The sequence below is a fragment of the Phascolarctos cinereus genome, unplaced genomic scaffold (genome assembly GCF_003287225.1).
Source record: "Phascolarctos cinereus isolate Bilbo 61053 unplaced genomic scaffold, phaCin_HiC Scaffold_5;HRSCAF=322, whole genome shotgun sequence".
Classification (NCBI taxonomy): Eukaryota; Metazoa; Chordata; class Mammalia; order Diprotodontia; family Phascolarctidae; genus Phascolarctos; species Phascolarctos cinereus.
The window spans coordinates 381,027,644-381,047,747 of record NW_027555958.1 but is presented as its reverse complement, the minus strand read 5'-3'; the positions used below and the strand labels follow the sequence as shown (position 1 = coordinate 381,047,747).

The following is a 20,104-nucleotide window of genomic DNA, read 5'->3' as shown; positions in this document are numbered from 1 at the left end:
GTCAGATTCCTGCATGCCTTCCTCTCCTCCCCCTGTGCTGACACCAGCCCAGGTGGCAGCATCATTTTTAGAGGAAGCAGAAGGAGCACAGCCAGCCTTCCATCAGAAAGCGTCATTCAGTGAAACGTTGCTTTAGGCTTGCTTTCCATACCTAGACTTGGCCTCTCCGTTTTGATCAGCATCTCTCGTTGGCTTCCCAGACCCCTCATCGATGCTGACTTCTGTGAAATGATGCCGACAGTGCCGCAGCCTGCAGCTGTCAGCCGCCTTCCTTGGGTGGCAGCTCAGCTCTTTCTGGGTCCCACTTCTGACCACCATTGTGTGCAGTAATGTTCTAGGGATTTGCTTCTGCCTGGCTCCTCCCCATCCTTGCGCAATGAACAGCTGTAGCTATCTATAATGTGTATGTGTTCAGTCATTCAGTTGTGTCTGACTCTTTGTGACCCCATGGACCATATTGTCCATGGGGTTTACTTGGCAAAGATATTGGAGTGGTTTACTATTTCTTTCTCCAGTGGATTAAGGCAAACAGGTTAAGTGACTTGCCCAAGGTCGCACAGCCAGTAAGTTTCTAAGTCTGGATTTGAACTCAGGGTGTTCCTGACTCCAGGCCCAGTGCCCTATCCACTGAGCCACCTAGCTGCTTCCTATCTCTAGGGTACTAGGCCATTAACCCTTGCTTAACCCCTACCAACTGCCCTGTGTATTACACACCCCTCCCCTGGAACAGAATGCAATATTCCCAAAGAAACAGAAGTTCCTTCCTCATCCTTCTTACGTCCAGAGCTCTTCCTCTAGCTCTGCCTTGGGCTCTGGGGTATGCTTCCAGGCTCCTGCTCCTTTCTCCTGTTGGATTTTCTGACTTATTCTATCTTCATATTAATGCCTCACCCTATGGGCTAAGATGCTTACCAAAGGATAACCTTTCTCTAGGGAAACACTAACTCTAGAGCTCCCCCCCTTCTTGAGGACACCTGAAGGCTCCATCCTCAACATGGCTAATACTTTCTCAATCTGACAACCCTGTGAAAGGTAAACAGGTGACAGATACCCAGGCATGGTGCCCTGAGACATCCCCATTCCACTGATGCCATTCTACCATTCTTAAGTCTCTCATTGGCAGGTGGTTGCTCCTCATGAGGCAGTGGGTTATGTAGCCAAAGGATTACGGAGTGGAATCATACATTGATTGTATTTTCCTGGAATGTATGGGAGAAGGAAGGGGGAAGAACAGTAGGGACCTCAGCCTTCTGCAGCTTTCCTGTTTGCCTTCCCAGCGTGACCTCGGGGTCAGGAGGCTAGGGATGGTATGGAGGAGACCTAGACAGAAAAATGGGATAGAGAATCCCCATCTATGAACTTGAGGATACAGGATTTAAAGCCTCCTATCCTTTCTAAGGCAACTCAAACCAATTCCATTTCCATCCAGTACTAGATTTTTAGGAGCAAGGAAGTAGATACTTGACAGGGATCTGGAAGGTGGGGAAAAACCGACTCGGAACCAGCTCTGGACTTAGCTCCTTTATTCCTAGTATTCAGACCTCATTCCATGTGACATTTTAAATTTTCATTGCAGTTATGGAGAGCTCAGATGAAATATTACTACTACTACTACTAATTGTTATTAATCTGTTCTATGAGGGAGAGACAGGCAAAATGGGGAATTCTAGCTATTTAAGGAGATATACAGTGGAGGCTTCATGGGTTGTGAATCCTTTATGGTAGATGTGGAAGCCTGGAAGGAATCCTGAAATGCTGGTGAATTAGGCTCTGGTGACATCGCTGATTAGGTCAGCACCTCAGTCAGTGTGATGCAACTGCCCCTAAGGGTCCAAGATGAGGAGATCTAGATTTTTGGCCTGGCTCTCTTCAAAACAATCACAATGATCATATTGACACAGAAGATAGCAAAGTGAAGTGGCACTCCTTTGTACTCATCAGAAGGCAAAATACACCAGAAGAAACCAGAAAGATAGATGTCCCACTTGCTGAAAATACTTCAGTCCAGGTGGCACTGACTCCTAAGGCCAACAAATTGTAAAGGTGTGTGAAATGGGCTGAAGACAGGAATACCTTCATATTGTTCTAGTGTTATATCATAACAAAATCGGAAACAGATGTTACCAGTTATAGATAAGGGCTTCATGCTTGCTTTTCACCAAAGTGGTTCATCTCCACTCTAAGTCATACAACAACGTATTGCTGGCGAGTGCAGAGATAATAACTTTATTCCTAAACCTAGATTTGTTGAAATAAAGCAGCTATTAAAATATGAAGAGTTGAAGAACTTGAGGTTATAGAAACTCTTCACTTAATGTGAGCTCCAGAAATTGTATCTAATAACGAAACATAACAAAAGCACAAAAATTGCATCTTTTTTTTTTTTGCTAGGCAATGGGGTTAAGTGACTTGCCCAGGGTCACACAGCTAGTAAGTGTTATGTGTCTGAGGCAGGATTTGAACTCAAGTCTTCCTGAATTCAGGGCCAGTGCTCTATCCACTGCGCCATGTAGCTGCCCCTCAAAAATTATATCTAATAATGAAATATGACAAAAATGTTTCAAGTGATTTTAAAAAGGAGACGAGAATACTTATACTGGAACTTCAGAAAGTCCCTGTTGAGTTTCTTGGCATGAATCCAGTTTGCCAACTATATCAAAGCAATTTGTAAAAACTGATATTTGATACAGCCATTATGAACAAATGTATCCTCCTACAATATTTGACAGAAAGTGTAAAAAATACTTTAGAACAAGCATGGAGTGTTTTTCCAATTATATCAAAATGTCATTTGCACTCAAGTATAAAATTTTCAATGTGCGCCAAGGAAACATAGAAACCAATGGCTTTGAGCATGAATCTGGACATCAAATTAACCAATGGATGAAGACAATACTTACAAATACCTTGGTCTCCTCTGAGCAAGAGACACTGAGCATAAGTCTATCAAGGAGAAAGCCATGGCTGGATATGGTTTCTTTTTAAAAAAAAAAAACAACCTAATCACCTATTTATTTATTTATTTATTTGCTTTATTTAAAAAATTTTTTTTGAGTTCCAAATTCTTTCCCTCCCTCCAACTCATCCACACCCACTGAGAAGGCAAGCAATATGATACTTATTATACATATGAAGTCATGCAAAGCATATTTCTATATTAGCATGGTTGAATACGTTAAGAGACTTATAGGTGTCCTGAAGCCAAAGTTCAGTAGGAAGAACACAATCAAGGTAATTGAAATTTAGGCAGTATCAGTCTTAATGAACTCTTTCAGAAATATAAAATGGAGCATAACAGACCTGGAAAATACTCTAACAAAAAAAATGTATAACTATTAATGAAATCCAGGGCTCCTCCTCCTCAGAAAGACAAACACTTTGTCATCAAAAAAAGAGGAAGAAGATTGATAGATATTGTCAGACTACATGATAAATGGTTTTTTAAAAAAATCTGTAGAAATACTTTTGAAACAAGCATACATCACTTCATTGAACAGTGGTAAAGGCACACACCATTGGATCTGTCAAATGGAGCCCAAATGGAGCCTCTGAAATTTCCAAGATTCAAGAGAGGAACCCAAATGTCTCTGTGGGAGATGTTCACATGAACTCAGCCAACAATACATCAATAGGTCAGCAGCAAACAAATATCTGAGTCATGTGGATTTGTTTATGGAAATGGAGTTTGGGATGGCAATTTAGCACCAGCTCATCACAACCAGAAATTACACAAGAGTCATTTTTAAGGAGCCCGTACTTAGTGATGGATGCAGATTGTGCAAAGAAATGATAGAAACTACAGGGCCACTGCAGGGGAGGGGCAAAAAATTTAGCACCTACTGAGTATCTGGCTAGATGTGACCTGGTGGCTAGAAATATACACTAGGTGTCCCAAAAGTCTTAGTGTGGCTTCTTAAATCTTAAAACTGCACTAAGACTTTCGGAGCACCCTATATAATACTCTTACTTACTTTCATGAACAAACCCCCTCCAATTTTTCAGATTGTAACCTTGTTCCCTAGAACCCATCCATGCTTACTCATTTGTGCCTCTCTTGTCCATGTCCTCCCATAGGTTTTGCTGAAGGCGGTCCACGCAATGTGCTGGAGGCTTTCCTCCTTTTCCCCTGATGTTGCAAGGGGACCAGTGGAACACTCCACCTGGCATCCCTCTCTCTGGCCACACAACCAACCATTTCCCTTTTTCATTGTACATTTTCTTGATAATACCTTTTATTTCTGTTCTCCCTCAAAGGTCTTTGTGGCATCCAGCTCACACCCACCCTGTGCTTCTCTGTGGCCTTCTGTGTGATGCTCATTTTCCATTCCTCCAAGGCTGTTGTGTTGTATATCTCTGCTGTCATACAACAGTACTGGCATATTGATATTAAAAAGATGGGCCTTTGTTTCTAGGACAAATTTGGGGTCACTAAAGGATCTTTACAGTTTTTCAGAGCATTCTAGTCCACTAATCTCCTCTTGTTTTGTTCTTTATCTAGGTGAATTTTTTAAAAAGTTGGGTCTTTTAAAAATTATAAGCTCTATTATCTATAAAATAATTCCACAAAACATAATTATAAACATATAAAACAAAGGGCAATAATCTCACTAGAATCCTCCCGGCCATTAAAAAGGCAGAAGTAAAAGAATCTACAAACAAGAAACAAACAAATAAGATGTTTTTGTTCTGGGCTCCCTTCCAGGCCTCGCTCTGGCCCTGTTTTCCTTCCTTCTTTGTTTTCTTCTATGCTTGACAATATAGCTTTAGTCAGTGTGTCTGTGTGGAGTCCATTTTGTATCACTTTCATATATGTCTTTCCGTATTTCTTTGTAGGTTCCATATTTTGTGGCTCCATAATATCCCATTGTATAAATAGACCATTATTTAGGCATTTGGCTTAATTAATGTAATTAATTTATCTTAATTAATTGAGGTAATTAAGGAGGGAGTTTTATCACACTAGAGTAGGTATGAAGCTTAGATGGCCGAGCTGACAAGGGTGCAGAGTTGGTTTGTTTGACCCAGTCTCACCTCATCTGCTCTTTGGCTGCTCCTGCCAAGTGTAACCTGGGTTTCTCTGGGCATGCCCATGTCTCATGTGGAGATGGACCTCTGGGGCCTTCTTGCTCCTGGTCCTACAGCAGTGATAGGAGAAGGAAATAGAATTATTTTTCCAAACCTCAATGAGGATCTGTTTAAGCAATGTTTCCGGTCTATTGGCAGGGTTGGGGAGTGCATCAGTTCATTTCTGGAGCTTGTTCTCCATTCGGGTGTATGGTAGAAGGAAGGGGGAAGAGAATAAGAATTTATTAAGCACCTGCTATATGCCAGTTATTGTGTTAAGCACTTTACAAATATCTCATTTGATCCTCAACACTCTGGGGAGTAGATGCTAGTATGATCCCCCCTTTACAGCTGAGGAACCTGAGGTGGACAGAGGTTTAGTGATTTGCCCAGGGTCACACAACCAGTAAGTGTCTGAGGCTGGATTTGAACTCAAGTCTTCCTGACTCCAGGCCCAGTGCCCTATCCACTGTGTCACCTAGCTAGAGGAATGAGGAGAAGGGGCACATACAATCAAGTGTCACATTAGGGCTTCCTCTGTGTTGCTCTAAGTACAATCTAGGCTGTATTAATAGAAAACAGAAGGAGAGAGGTGGTCATCACATTGTGATGTTTGCTCCGGTCAAATCAGATCTGGAGTAGTGTGTTCAAATGTGAGCACCGCTTTTTAGAAGGGACTTGACAAGATGGAATAAGGCCATAGAAATGAAACCAGAATGATGAAGGGAAATGAAAGCCTATCATTTATATGAAGGAATTTTGGAGGTTTAGTCCCCCCAAAAAGTAGATTTAGCAGGGATATGACAATTGTCTTCAAATTTTAACAACTGCCACATGAGAAAAGTGATAGAGATAACAACGAAAACAGCATGTTAGGGTTTACATAGAACTTTAAAGACACCATCTCACTACTTCATTTACTCCCCTGCACTTTTTTTTTTTTGGCTAGGCAATGGGGTTAAGTGACTTGCCCAGGGTCACACAGCTAGTAAGTATTACGTGTCTGAGGTTGGGTTTGAGCTCAGGTCCTCCTGAATCCAGGGCCGGCGCTTTATACACTATGCCACCTAGCTGCCTCACCTGCACTTCTTTCTTAAATAACAGGTGGGTCCTGGTAGATAATCCCTGCTTTCTCAGGCATTTGCCACAGTTTGCTGTATAAGAAATAATGATAGCTCAGCCTTTTTTTAGCACATTGATTAAAACACTCTGAGGAAGGCAATACAGGTGCTATTATCCCTATTTTAGAGATGGGGAAACTGAGGCTCAGAGAGGTGCCCGTGGTTGCACAGCTAGTAAATTTCTGAATTAAGAGTCAAGCTCAGTTCAATCACACCAGTATTGATTAACTGTCCACTATGTGGCAGACGCTGTGCTGCGGTGCTCTAGGGGTATGACAGAGGTCATCTCTCATGACCTCAAGTCCAAGACTTGTTCCCTACCAAGTTAGTGGGGCAGGAGAGGGTGACCAATAGTGTCAAAAGCTGCAGAGAGGTTGAAGAGAATGGGGACTGAGGAAAGGCCATTGTATCTGGCTATTAAGAGATCATTGGTGGCTTGGAGAGAGCAGTTTTAGTGGAATGGTGAGGGTGGAAGCTGGATTGTAAGGGGTTAAGAAGAGAGAGAGAGAGAAGAGGAAGTGGCAGGCTTCTATTTTTTTTTTCCTGTTCTTTGGCAAGGCAATTGGGGTTAAGTGACTTGCTCAGGGTCACACAGCTAGTAAGTGTCATGTGTCTGAGGTCAGATTTGAACTCAGGTCTTCCTGACTCCAAAACCAGAGCTCTATCTACTCTGCCACTTAGCTGCCCTGGAGGCATCTATTGTAGCTGGCTTTTTCTAGGAGATTCGGCCACAAAGGACAGAAGGAATAGAGGATGATAGGTGGATGGAAGGCTCCAATGAGGGATTGACACTTGTGTAGATGGTGGGAGTGCTCTATGCTGACAATATCACAGATTCTGAACATATGTATGTTCTAAGGGACTTTTCCCTTTGTTGTTCAGTCATTTTTCATTTGTGTCCAACTCTCCATGACCTCATCTTGGCAAAGATACTGGAGTGATTTGCCATTTCCTTCTCCACTCATTTTATAGATGAGGAAACTGAGGCAAACAGGATTAAGTCACTTGCCCAGGGTCACACAGCAAGTAAGTGTCTGAGGCTGGATTTGAAGTCAGGAAGAGGCATCTTCCTGATTTCAGGCCCAGCACTCTACCCACTTCACCACCTAGCTGTGCTTTAATTTTTCTTTACACTGAGCCAAAAATCTGTCTCCCCGTAATTTTTATGCATGGATTCTAAATCTGTCATTGATAACCAAACAAAGTAACTTAATCCCTCTCCTATGTGACAGTTCTTCAACATTGGAAGACAATTGTCATATCCCTCTTAAGTCTTCTGTTTTGGGGGCCAACCCTCCAAAATTCCCTCCTATAAATGATATGGTTTCATTTCCCCTCATCATTCTGGTTACCTTCTGTGTCTTGTCAATGTCCTTTCCAAGAAAAGTCCAAACAGGGTCACAAAGAATCGAACACAGCTAACATGACTCAACAGCAGTTCCATCTAGGAAGTATGTGCTAGGAAGCATCCTGAGCACTGAGGATAAAAAGGCAAAAATGAAAACAGTGCTGAGCCCAAGGAGCTTACATTCTATTTAAAATTTTTTCCTTTAAAAATATGAACTAACATCAACACACCAACATTTCCATCATATCAATGAACAGAAAAGGACAATTTTATGTGAAACTACGACTATTAAATACGGCTTGTTTTGTGCCTAGTCTGAGAATATCTCCAAATTATCATGTATATATCTTGTTTGTATATAGTTGTTTATATGTTGTGTCTTTCCTTCCAACCATCCCATTAGATTGTAAACTCCTGGAGGGCAAGGACTGTTTTTGCCTTTCTTTGAATCCCCAGCAGTTAGCACAGTGCCAGGCACATAGGAGGTGCTTAATAAATTCTTGTTGACTTGACTGGTAAGATGAAATTTATCAGGGATATAAAATTCTACATGTGAAATTTTTTAAAAAATCAATTTTATAAATACAGAATGGAGGAAGGCATGGCTAGGCAGCAGTTTGTCCAAAAAAAAAATTCCAGCCTAGACTACAAACCCAAAGCAAGTTAATCATGTGACATGGCAGCCACAAAAGCCTAAGTAATCTTAGGCTGCATGATAAGTGTACAGAACAAGGAAGATGATACCTCTACTGCCCTCTCTCTGCCTTGGTCAGACCACATCTAGAGTACTGTATCCAGTTCTTGGTGCCACATTTGAAAAAAGGCATTGATATGATGGAATGTGTCCAGGAGAGAGTGACCAAGATGGTGGTAGGGATGGAGACTAGGGCTATAAAGATCATTGGAAGGAATGGGAGTGTTCAGCCTACAAAAAAAGATAGACATAAGAGGAACGTGATTGCCATCTTCAAATATTTAGAGGGCTGTCATGGGATAGAGGGATTCAATTTGTTCTGTTTGGCCCAAGAAGACAGAAACCAAAGGCAATGGGTGGGAGGTGAAGAGAGACATGTTTTGGCTGGATATGAGAAAGACTTCCTAATAATTAGAATTGTCTAAATGTAGAATGATCTACTTTAGGAGTTTACTCTCCTGGGAGATCTTCAAGTGGAAACCAGATGACCCCTTGTGAGGGATCTTCTAGATGGGATTCCTGTCCAAATACAAGTTGTCCTCAATGACCTCCAAGGTCCCTTCCAACTTTGAGCTTCCTCGATTCCCTATATATCCTTGGGGGAGTGATAGGCCCAGTTTCCCTCTCTTTTTTGGCTCACTTTCTTTTAAAATTTTCTGAAGAAACAAATGTTTAATTGATGCTTTTTTTCTTTATCACATCACTGCCATTTCCCATGACTCCACCCCATTCATTCCCAATGGAAGCCACCTTTGTAACAAATGAGCCCAGCTGAGCAAAACAAGCCAGCCCATTGGCTAGGTCAGTCAGACACCATAATGCCTTATTTTGCAGAGAAGAGGAAGGCTTACTGTACTCAGTCCTCTGAAGTCACTTTCAGTTACTGCATTGATCAGAGTTCTGATATCTTTCCATGTTGTTTTCCTCACGTTATTGTGGTCATGTAGATTATCTTTTTCTTCTGCTTATCTCTCTGTGCATCAATTCATACAAATCTTTCCAAGTTTCTCTGAGTTCTTCATATTTGTCTTTTCTTATGGAACAATAATATTCCATTATACTTACATAGCACAATTTGTCCTGACATTCCCAAACTGACAGGCACCCAATTTGCATCCAGTTCTTTGTTTTCTTTTTTTCTTTTTCTTTTTAATATAAATTTATTTATTTTTAGCTTTCAACATTCACTCCTACAAGTTTTTGAATTCCAAATTTATACCCCATCTCCCCCCTCCTCCCACCCCAAGATGGCATGCATTCTGAATATCCCTTCCCCTAGTCTGTCCTCTCTTCTGTCTCTCTCCCCTTCTCTTATCCCCTTTTCCTTCTATTTTCCTGTAGGGCAAGATAGACTTCTGTACCCCATTTCCTGTATTTCTTATTTCCCAGTAGCATGTGAAAACATTTTTTTAAACATATGTTTTTAAACTTTAGGTTTCAAATTTTCTTTCTTCCTCCCTCCCTACCCACCCTCATTGAAAAGGCAAGCAACTCAATATAGGTTGTACATGTGCAGTTATGCAAAACACGTCCATAGTAGACATGTTGTGAAAAACTAACTCTATTCCCCTTAATCCTATCTTGCCCTCCCATTTATTCTATTCTTTCTTTAGACCTGTTCCTCCTCAGAAGTATTTACTTCTGATTACTCCCTTTCCCAATCTGCCCTCCTCTCTATCATCCCCCTGCTCTCTTGTCCCCTTCTCCCCTATTTTCCTGTAGGGTAAGACAGATTTCCATACCCAATTGAATGTGTTGTTATTCCCTCCTTAAGCCAAATCCTATGAGAATAAGATTCACTCATTCCTCTCACCTTCCCCTTTCCCCCACTGTAAGAGACTTTTCTTGTTTTTTTTTTGTGAGATAATTTACCCCATTCTACCTCTCCCTTTCTTCTTCTCCGAGTATAATCCTCTCTCATCCCTTAATTTTATTCTCCAGATATGACCCCTTAATCTTCAACTCACCCTGTGCCCTCTATCTATCTATCTACATATACATACATATAATTTTTTTCCTCCAACTACCCTAATACTGACAAAGGTCTCATGAGTTATAAATATCATCTTTCCATGCAGGAATGTAAACAGTTCAATCTTAATAAGTCTCTTATGATTTCTCTTTCCTGTTTACCTCTTCATGTTCCACTTGAGTCCTGTATTTGAAAGTCAAATTTTCTATTCAGCTCTGGTCTTTTCATCAAGAATGCTTGAAAGTCCTCTATTTCACTGAATGACCATTTTTTCCCCTGAAGGATTATACTCAGTTTTGCTGGGTAGGTGATTCTTGGTTGTAATCCTATCTCCTTTGCCCTCCAGAATATTATATTCCATGCCCTGCTGTCCTTTAATGTAGAAGCTGCTAAATCTTGTGTTATCCTGATTGTGTTTCCACAGTACTTGAATTGTTTCCTTCTGGCAGCTTGTAATATTTTCTCCTTGACCTGGGAACTCTGGAATTTGGCTACAATATTCCTAGGAGTTTTCCTTTGGGGATCTCTTTCAGGAGGAGATCTGTGGATTCTTTCAATTTCTATTTTGCCCTCTGGTTCTAATATATCAGGGCAGTTTTCCTTGATAATTTCTTGAAAGATGATGTCTAGGCTCTTTTTTTGATCATGGCTTTCAGATAGTCCAATAATTTTTAAATTCTCTCTCCTGGATCTATTTTCCAGGTCAGTTGTTTTTCCAATGAGATATTTCACATTGTTTTCTAATTTTTCATTCTTTTGGATTTGTTCTACTGTGTTGTGATTTCTCATAAAGTCACTATCTTCCAATTGCTCTATTCTAATTTTTAAGGAAGTATTTTCTTCAGTAATCTTTTGGACTTCCTTTTCCATTTGGCCAATTTTTCTTTTTAGGGCATTCTTCTCCTCATTGGCTTTTTGGACCTCTTTTGCCATTTGGGTTAGGCTATTTTTTAAGGTGTTATTTTCTTCAGTATTTTTTTGGGTCTCCTTTAGCAAGCTGTTGACTTGTTTTTTGTGATTTTCTTGCATCACTCTCAGTTTTTCCTCTACTTCCCTTACTTGCTTCTCAAAATCCCTTTTGAGCTCTTCCAAGGCCTGGGACTGATTCATATTTTTCTTGGAGGCTTTGGATGTAGGAGCTTTGACTTTGTTGTCTTCTTCTGGTTGTATATTTTGATCTTCTTTTTCACCAAAGTAAGATTCTATGTCTGACTCTTTTTGCACTGCTTGCTCATGATCCCAGCCAATTACTTGAGTTTTAAACTCTTTGTTAAGGTAAGAGTCTGCTTCCAATGTGGAGAATGTACTGTCCCAAGCTTCAGGGGTTTGTATAGCTGTTTTCAGAGATACTTGTAGGGACCTGTAAATTTTCAGTTCTTCCAAGGTAGTATGATAAGGGGCAGGTGTTTACTCCTTTCCTGGCCTGTGACCACAAGTACTTCCTTTCTGTCTTGTAACTGTGAGGAGGGGTTCCTCTCTACAGCCACTACAAGCTCCACCATGCCAGTGCTCTTCCTCACCCCAGGACCACCACCCAGAACTGTGACCCAGATCCAAACAGGGGCAAAGCAAGAGATTCCTGCCTCAGCACTGGCAAAGAGATCCCTGCAGTCCCTCTCTGATCAGCCACTGGATTCCCCCTCAGTCTGTGGGCCAGAAGCTCGGGAAGCAGCTGCCCCCCCCCCGCCACGCCACGCTCTTGGGGAGTGGAGCTGAAACCGCAACTTCCTGTCTCAGCACTGACAGAAACAGACTTTTCCCACTGACCTTCTAAGTTGTCTTTGGCATTTGTGGATTGAGGAGTCTGGAAATTGCCACAGCTGCCTGAGATTCAGTCCTCTGAGGCCTGCTCCAGGTTCGCTGCGGCCTGCGCGCCCACACCTCGATGCCTCCCAGCCTGGCGCGATACACCTTTCTGATCAATCTTCCAGGTTGTCTTGGGCTGGAAATTTGTTTCACTCTGTCTTTTTGTGGGTTCTGCTGCTTCAGAATTTGTTTAGAGCCATTTTTAATGAGTATTTGGAAGGGTTTGGAGGAGAGCTCAAGCAAGTCACTGCTTTCACTCCGCCATCTTGGCTCCGCCCAGTTCTTTGTTAAGACAAAAAGTGTTGCTGTAAATATTCTGGGGTCTATGATCTCTCTCCCTCCAGCCTTGACTTTCTTGGAGGTATCTCTCAATCCATTTTCTCAACCACCGCTTCTTCTTACTCTTCCCTTAGCTGGTCTTTTAGGAAGAAACCCAATCTCAAAGGACTATTTCATATTCACCTTACATCTTCTGCTTGCGCTATACCACCTTACTCTCATTGCCCTAAAATATTAATTTCATCCAATTATCTGGTCCCCTTAACTAGATAACGTCTACCCTGAGGGTAGAAGTTTCCACCTTTCTCTGTGTCATTCCTTCCCTTATCTCCCATGCCTTTTACAGGGATCTGCACCCAGAGACCTCTTTCAGCAGCAGTGACTGAAGGTCTCCCAAAAGGAATCTTTCACCCAGGGGTCTCACCTCTACTAACTCCCTAGAAAAAAACCTCTTTCTCTCAGTTTTACCAATGGGGAAGTTAAGTCTTGCTGAAGAGAATCGAGATCTGTCTCTCTTCTTCCAGGTCAAACTGAGGCAAGACTTTAGGAGTGCTGGTCCTTAGCCCAGCCCGACTTATAGAATATCTTTCCTGTTCCTAAGCACCCAACTCCAACTGCAACCTGGGGCCCAGATATCCTTTACAGAGCTACACAGTGGGAGAGACTGTCTGCCTTTCTGCAGCCACACCGCTGGCCCCTCTTAACCTCATTATGCTGTAGCTAATCTTTCTGCCTTATTGTCTTTCAGCTAATGAGGAAGGGGAGCCAGGCCTGAGGCTTCCTTGTGGCCCCTAGGAAGAGACAGAAAGGACCTGGCCTGGGAAGGAGAACCCCATGGTGCCATGCACCATGTATGTGTGTGTTAAAGACCCTTTTCTGTTCTAATTATAGGATGCTGCAGAATAACCAGCTGAGTAGAATCCCTGCCGAGGCATTGTGGGAGCTGCCCAACCTCCAGTCTCTGTAAGTCATTAGTGTGCCGACACTCAGAGTTCTGCAGACTCGGTCTCCTGGGGCCGTCAGCTTCCCCAGGCCTGAGTCACAGGCTTTGCCTTTGTTGCAGCCTTTTGGGCCCCCCTCCTTTTCTTCCTCCTCTTTCTTCTTCCCCTCACCCCCCACCACGTGCTGCTCCTAGCTTTGGTTTCAGTGGGGAGTGGGGTTATTCTCAGTGAGTGTGGCACTGTGTGTGTGTGTGTGTGTGTGTGTGTGTGTGTGTGTGTGTGTGTGTGTGGTGTCTTTTGGGGAAGGTATGAAACCCCCTGGAGGACTGTGGGAATGGGACCTCCTGATGTGGGGCCACCAGAGCAGAGGCTCCGGTCTGAGCCAGCAGTCTGCCATGGGAGCCTGGGGGTACAGGGGAGTTTAGGGGGGTTGGGTGGGGTGGGGCAAGACTGCTGCCTCAAGGAAGAACCAGGACTCACTGTTTGCTCAGCTAAGTCTGCCCTCCCTCCTCCCTACCCACCCCCTGGGTCTGGGCTGAGAGCTCTGGATGTGCCCCTGCCTTGTCTCCTTCCTCATGTGTGTGGAGGAGACATTGGGTTACCCTCTGCACCAGGAGGGCACTTTCACTCTGTCCTTAACTGGCCCCTTTTTTCATCCACGGAAACCTTGAAATCATCCTCCTTTCTTTCCCCTTCCCCCTTCCTCCCATTGAAGCTCCATTCAGTGTAGTCTGGAATAAGCCCAACCCATCATTTTTCCAGGTTGGGCCAATTCCTGTGCAGACCCTATTGGGCCTGAAGTGTGAGAGGAGAGAGGAACCAGGCCAGATTAGCAGGGACAAGAGAAGATTTGGGGGCATTTGAGTCAGAATGGAATGACACGCAAGAGTCACGTCAATTTACTAGTATTCTCTAGGAATTTATTCTCTAGCAGGGAATTTAAATTAAAGGCAGTAGTGTGCTGGTAAATGTTTAACAACAGGCTCCATGGGGGGAAAAGTACCACAACACACTTTTAAACTGCATTTTTAACATTTTCTCCACTTTCTTAAATCTTCTAGACAATCAACAAAATAATAAATCATGCCCCGACTTGTCGCATTTGCCAGTTTTTGAGGTATAAACACTTACATTGAAAATTTCACAATTGCCTGTGAGCTTGCTCCAGCATACCCCTACAAAGGAATCCCTAGTATTCAGAGCAAAGGAAATTGAGGCGTACAGAATGTGTGGTAAGCCCAGTTCTCCCTCTGTGAGGATGCTTGCTAACCCAAGGTCCTAACTCAGACCCTGGGCAAGAATGCTAGGAAAGCAGAGATTGTTCTTACCTGTTCTTTAGGGCTAAGAATCCTGTGAGGCCAAAAGAAAGGGCTTTTTCTCTGTGTGGCTGCTGCTGGGGCCCTGGGATAATATGCATAGCTGACCCTGTCCAGCTATGGAAGCTCCAAACTGGCAGAAGGTAAGGCTGGTGTTTTATAGGCATGGACTTCATGTTTCTGGATGTGTCTATGCCACACTCTCCAACTTTTATTCTAAAATTCTGGGGTTAAGAATTTTAATAACTATATTGGTTCCCTTTGTAATCCTTTGTATTTTATCTTCTGCATTTAAAATAATTGTTCTGGGAAAGGGTCCATAGGTTTCACCAGACTACCAGAAGGGTTCAGGGTAGAAAAAGGTTAAGAGTCCTTGACCTAGATTCTCAATTCGACCTGAAACTGGCTTGTGTCTAGGCTGGATTTGAAGGCAGAAGACTTCAGTTGGAAACTCAGATCTGCCACTTGCTACCGCTGGGACTTAGGACAAGTTACTGTCTTGGTCTCATTTTCCTCATCTATAAAATGAGGAGGTCAACTCTGAGGTCCCTTCCAGCTCTCAACCGATGATGCTATGAACTGTCCCAATTGCTGATGCTTCCTTCTTTTCTAGACATGGTGCCTTTGACTTCTCTTCTCTCATGCCCTCAGTATGTTCCGCCAGCCAGCTCTGAGTCACTAGCCAATAACACCACCCCGTTCACCACCTCAGCCCTCACCACCCTTGTTCGTGCACAACGTAATGTCATCAGTTGTTTAGAGCCTGGGATCTTGGTAACATCCCCAGAATTCTAGAACTACCACCCCTCATTAGGACAGGGTATGTGTCTGACACAGGATTGGGCATGGCATGCAGAGCTGGCTTTCTGGGGAGCAGACAAGGGTCTGGGCTATTCTGTTTTCCCTTCTTGATGGGGAGGGAGATGGGAGAATAATACTTAAACTCAGGACTTATCCTAACTTGTAAGGCCTTGGACCAGCTCAGTTGTAGGAAGGACTCACTAGTTCTTTGGAAAGAATCTGGAGTCGTTGTAGTATCAGCATCCCACAGCTCTGAAGCAGCCTGGCTTAATAGGTACAAGGATGGACTGAGAGTCAGGAAGACCTGAGTTCAAATTTGACATCAGAAACTTACTAGCTTGTATGACCCCCAGCAAGTCATCTTCTCTTTTGTATCAGTTTCCCAATGTATAGTATGGAAATAATAATAAAATCTACCTCCCAGGTAGCTGTGGGCAGCTGGGTGGCAACAGTGGAAAGAGTACTGGGCCTGGAGTCAGGAAGACTCATCTTCTTGAGTTCAAATCCAGCCTCAGACACTTACTAGCTATGAAACCTTGGGCAAGTCATTTAACCCTGTTTGCCTCAGTTTCCTCATCTGTAAAATGAGCTATAGAAGGAAATGGCAAAACACTCTAGTATCTCTGCTAAGAAAACCCCAGATGGGGTCATAGAGAGTCGGACGCAACTCAATAACAATAACAACACCTCACAGGGAGGATCAAATGAGATAATGTATGAAAAGTCTTTTACAAATCTTAAAGTACTAGGAAAGCATTACTATATGTGTGACCTTGGGCAAGTCACTTTCCTTTCTGTGTTCCACAGTTTCCTTACAGGTGAAGGGAGGACTTGATGATGTCTGAGACCTTTTTCTAACTTTAAAGACAGTGATAAATGGGTTAGCCAGTTATAGAGTAGCGGTGTTACCCCAGCTGAGTGAGCCTGGAATGGAGGAGGACTGAGGCATTGTCTCAGGTGGGAAAGAGTAGCTAAGGCCAAGGGAAGACTTTTTTTTTTAAGGCAATTGGGGTTAAGTGACTTGCCCAGGGTCACCCAGCTAGTAAGGGTCATGTGTCTGAGACCGGATTTGAACTCAGGTCCTCCTGACTTCAGGGCCAGTGCTATCCACTGCACCACCTAAGAGGGGTCTGCCAGGCAGGAGGAAATGATCTGTGTTTCAAGACTTTAGCTCTCCCCCTGCCTTAGGGAATGAATGGTCCTCATTCAGCTTAGTGGGTTGTTGTTGGCAGTGGTGATCAGGGTGCTAATGGGGTGTCTGTTCTTTAGACTTAAAACAGACCTTACATCATCTAGACAATTCCTGCACTTTACAGAGAAGGGAACTGAGGTCCAGAGAGAAGAGACTTACCCAAGGTCACATGGCTACTAAGTACAAGATCCAGGATTCGAACCCAGGTTCTCTGACTCCCCAAATCATCACTTTTCCTACTATGTCTTTCCACTTTTTTCTGATCGTCTCACTGAGAGATGCTGCTCCACTTGTCCTCACTCTCAATCTCAACCCCTCTTTCACCTCTTCTTGTATTCCCAGTGTGTTAGCATAGTGCCTGGCACACAGTAGGCTGTTAAAAAATGTTTACTGACCAACTGTTAAATCCCCCAGGCTATTGTTGAGGAACTGGGGGGCTGTCTTGGAAGATAACCCTGCCAGGCCACTAGCTCAAATCCTTCACATTGCAATGTCGCCCCACTTGATCTTTTTCTGGTCTCCGCGGAAGTAGCAAACGGCCTTTTTCTGTCCGGCAGCTTTCCTGGGACTTCACCGCTGCAATCAGCTGGCCCTGGTCTTCCCTTCTCCCCATTGGATGGCTCCACTATCTACAATTTCCTCAGCCTTAACTGCTTAGGTTTCTACATCTGCTTCTTTCATTTGGACTGCACCCAGCACCCTGAAATCCTTGCTCTGACCCACAGGCTGCAGAGGGAAAGAAGGGGTTGGGAGGTGGGAGAAACGGCCCAAAGTCAGCATGGCCTGTGGAAGGCTCTCAGGCATCCTTCGTCCCTGGCTTCACCCCCAGAGCAAAGGGCCTTTCTTTTCCACCACCAGCTCGTGCTCCAGGAACCATTGGAATTCCTGGAGCTGCTGCCTTCGAGGAACCTTCTGTGCCCAGCTCTACCTCAGGCTGAGGTGGGGACAGCTTCAAACAAAATGCTAAATGGTTTTCTGAGAATCTCCCCCGCCTTCTCCCCTCATCCAAAGGGAGCTGCTCTACAGCTTCCTGGTAGATGAGAACCCATAGGTGGAGCAGAGAATTGTGGCTTCTCTCCCTCCCACTCTCTCATTGGGTCAGGGCCAGACCTCACAGAGGTGCTGGAACCCTCATTAGCTGCTAGTTGTTGATGTGAAAATGAAATAATTAGCCTCCCCCCCACTCCGCCTACTTCCCTCCCTCCTACCTTACCCATTCCCAAAAAGGCCCCTAGTCAGGGCTGGGCTGGGCAGAGATAGGATGTGTTCCCCCGAGGGACTCTTCCCTCTTGTCCCCCATGCCAGAGAGCACAGAGATTGAATTGCTGTTTATTTAACTCAGAGGTGAGGTAAGATTTGGCAGGGGAGGAGTTGGGAAGGAGGGGCAGAGGGAAAGGGATCACACTCAGGAGGCCTGCAGACAGGCAGATGGATGGAATATGATTGCTCCCATTGCCCTGACTGAGATGTGAGGGGCACCATGATATAATGGGTACAGTGCTCATCTCGGAGCCAAGAAAACATGGGTTCAGATCCTGCCTCTGACACCCACTAGCTGCACGACCCTGAGCAAAGCACTTCACTACTCTGGGCCTCAGTTTACTAATCTGTAAAAGGAGGTAGATGGCCTCTAAGGTCTCTTCCAGGCAGCTAGGTGATTGCTCTCATTGCCCTGAATTGGAGTCAGGAACACCTGAGTTCCAATCCAGCCTCAGACATGTAGCTGTGTGACCTTGAGCAAGTCACTTAACCATTGTCTGCCTCAGTTTCCCCATCGTAAAATGGGAACAATAATAGCATCTACCTTTCAGGGTTGTTGCGAGGATAAAATGAGATACTATTTATAGAGTGCTTTGTAACCATGAAAGTGCTATATGACTGCTAGCCATTATTATCCTATGATCCTACCGGTACCCTTTTGTAGGCAATAGGGGTGACCTTTATTCCTCCTTTCTAGATCCTCACTTGATGGTCCACCTATGAGTTACAATTTTCTTCCAACCCAGGCCCTTAGTCGTGTGACACCATGGAAACTGAGAGACAGAGAAGACATTTAACATAAACGTCTTGGTTACCTACTAGAATGAGGCAGTCTGCCAGAACAAATCAGTCATGTTCCCCAAAGGCCAGACCATTAAGCGGAGTATATGGGGCTAGGCTACCACTTTTGCTACCCCCTCCCTTTCCTCACTCCCCAAAGGATCTAAGTCACTCTACAGGTTCCTGGCCACATGCCCAACTACCCAGCCTTGTAACCTACGTCCTTGGGCAAGGCACTTACTTACTCCTGAGGGAGTTGGATTCCATGAGCTCCAAGGTTCCTTCCAGTTATGAAGTCCATATCCCAGTGGCCTCTGGTAGGAGTTGGGTCTTGATAACAACATGGCAAGAGGAACAGGTAGTTTTAGGCCGAAGGAAGGTCAGAGTAAGACATGGACTCAGGCAGTTGTCTAAAGACGTTAGTATTCCAACCATATGTTTAGTTGTATATGGGAGGAAGAGAATGGAGGACACTGGGACTCTCCCTCCAATCCAGTTGGAGAGAATGGATTCATCTAGCACACTTCTTAGCTGCATGACCTCAGGCAAATGACTTGGTGTCCTCACCTGTAATGTAATGGTCCTGGACTCATCTATCCCTGAGAACACTCCTAGTTTCAGTATTCTAGATTTCTATTCCCATCATCCCAGAGAAGAAGTAAAATCAGCAGTCAGGATTCAGTGCAGAGAAAAAGTGAAGATGGTGGGGGAGGTGGGAAATGGCCACTGAATGACAAGCGTCCTTGGTCCCAGTCTGATATTGCTTCCAGCTTGTTTGGGTTAGCACCTGGACTGGCAGATCATTGATTTAATGCTGGAAGGTACCTTGTTGTTCAGTTGTTTCAGTCCTGTCCTACTTTTTGCGACCTCATATGGGGTTTTCTTGGCAAAGATACTGGAGTGGCTTGCCATTTTCTCTCCAGCTCATTTTACAGATGAGGAGACTGAGGCAAACAGGGTTAAGTGACTTGCTCAGGATCATACAACTAGTAAGTGTCTGAGGCTAGATTTGAACTCGTCTTCCTGACTCCAGGCCAGGCACTCTATCCACTACACCACCTAGCTGCCCCTAAAAGGTACTTTAGAAGCCATCAAGCCCAAACTCTTTACCTTACTGATGAAAAAAACAAGGCACAGAGAAATAAGTAATTTGCCAGGGGTCATATAGCCTAGAAATTGTTTTGAACCCAGGTCTTGCTGACTCCAGGTCCAGAGGTTTATTTATTATATTGCCCTGCTTCTCACGATGCCCTGGTCCTTCTCCCTAGAGCACACATGTCTTCTGGTAGCAGCAATACCAGTCAAAAGCCAGAGCTGAGCTCAGGCCGAGAGAAACCAGGAGAACTCAGCAGAACAAGGGAGGACAAACAGGAATTGGATAGAGGGGGTCAGGCTGAGGGTGGGAGGAAAGGCGGGGAGAAAGACCATGTGGAAAAGAGGAGTAAGAACTCCAAGGAAACTCAAAGCAGATACTTGGGGCTGGGGTCAGGGGGAGGGGAAGGGTGGTAGTTGTGGAATAGCCAAGCCAGA

The 20,104-nt window shown here is 44.1% G+C and overlaps 1 protein-coding gene across 1 annotated transcript in view; it reads left to right on the top strand.

Annotated features, from left to right (window-relative positions):
* The window catches only part of LGR6 (leucine rich repeat containing G protein-coupled receptor 6), a 162,260-nt gene that overhangs the window by 56,142 nt on the left and 86,014 nt on the right, over window positions 1–20,104 (top strand). Inside the window, exon 4 of the mRNA XM_021003225.2 lies at window positions 13,176–13,247. Coding sequence (XP_020858884.1) covers window positions 13,176–13,247 — 72 coding nt within the window. The remainder of the gene's footprint in view (window positions 1–13,175; window positions 13,248–20,104) is intronic.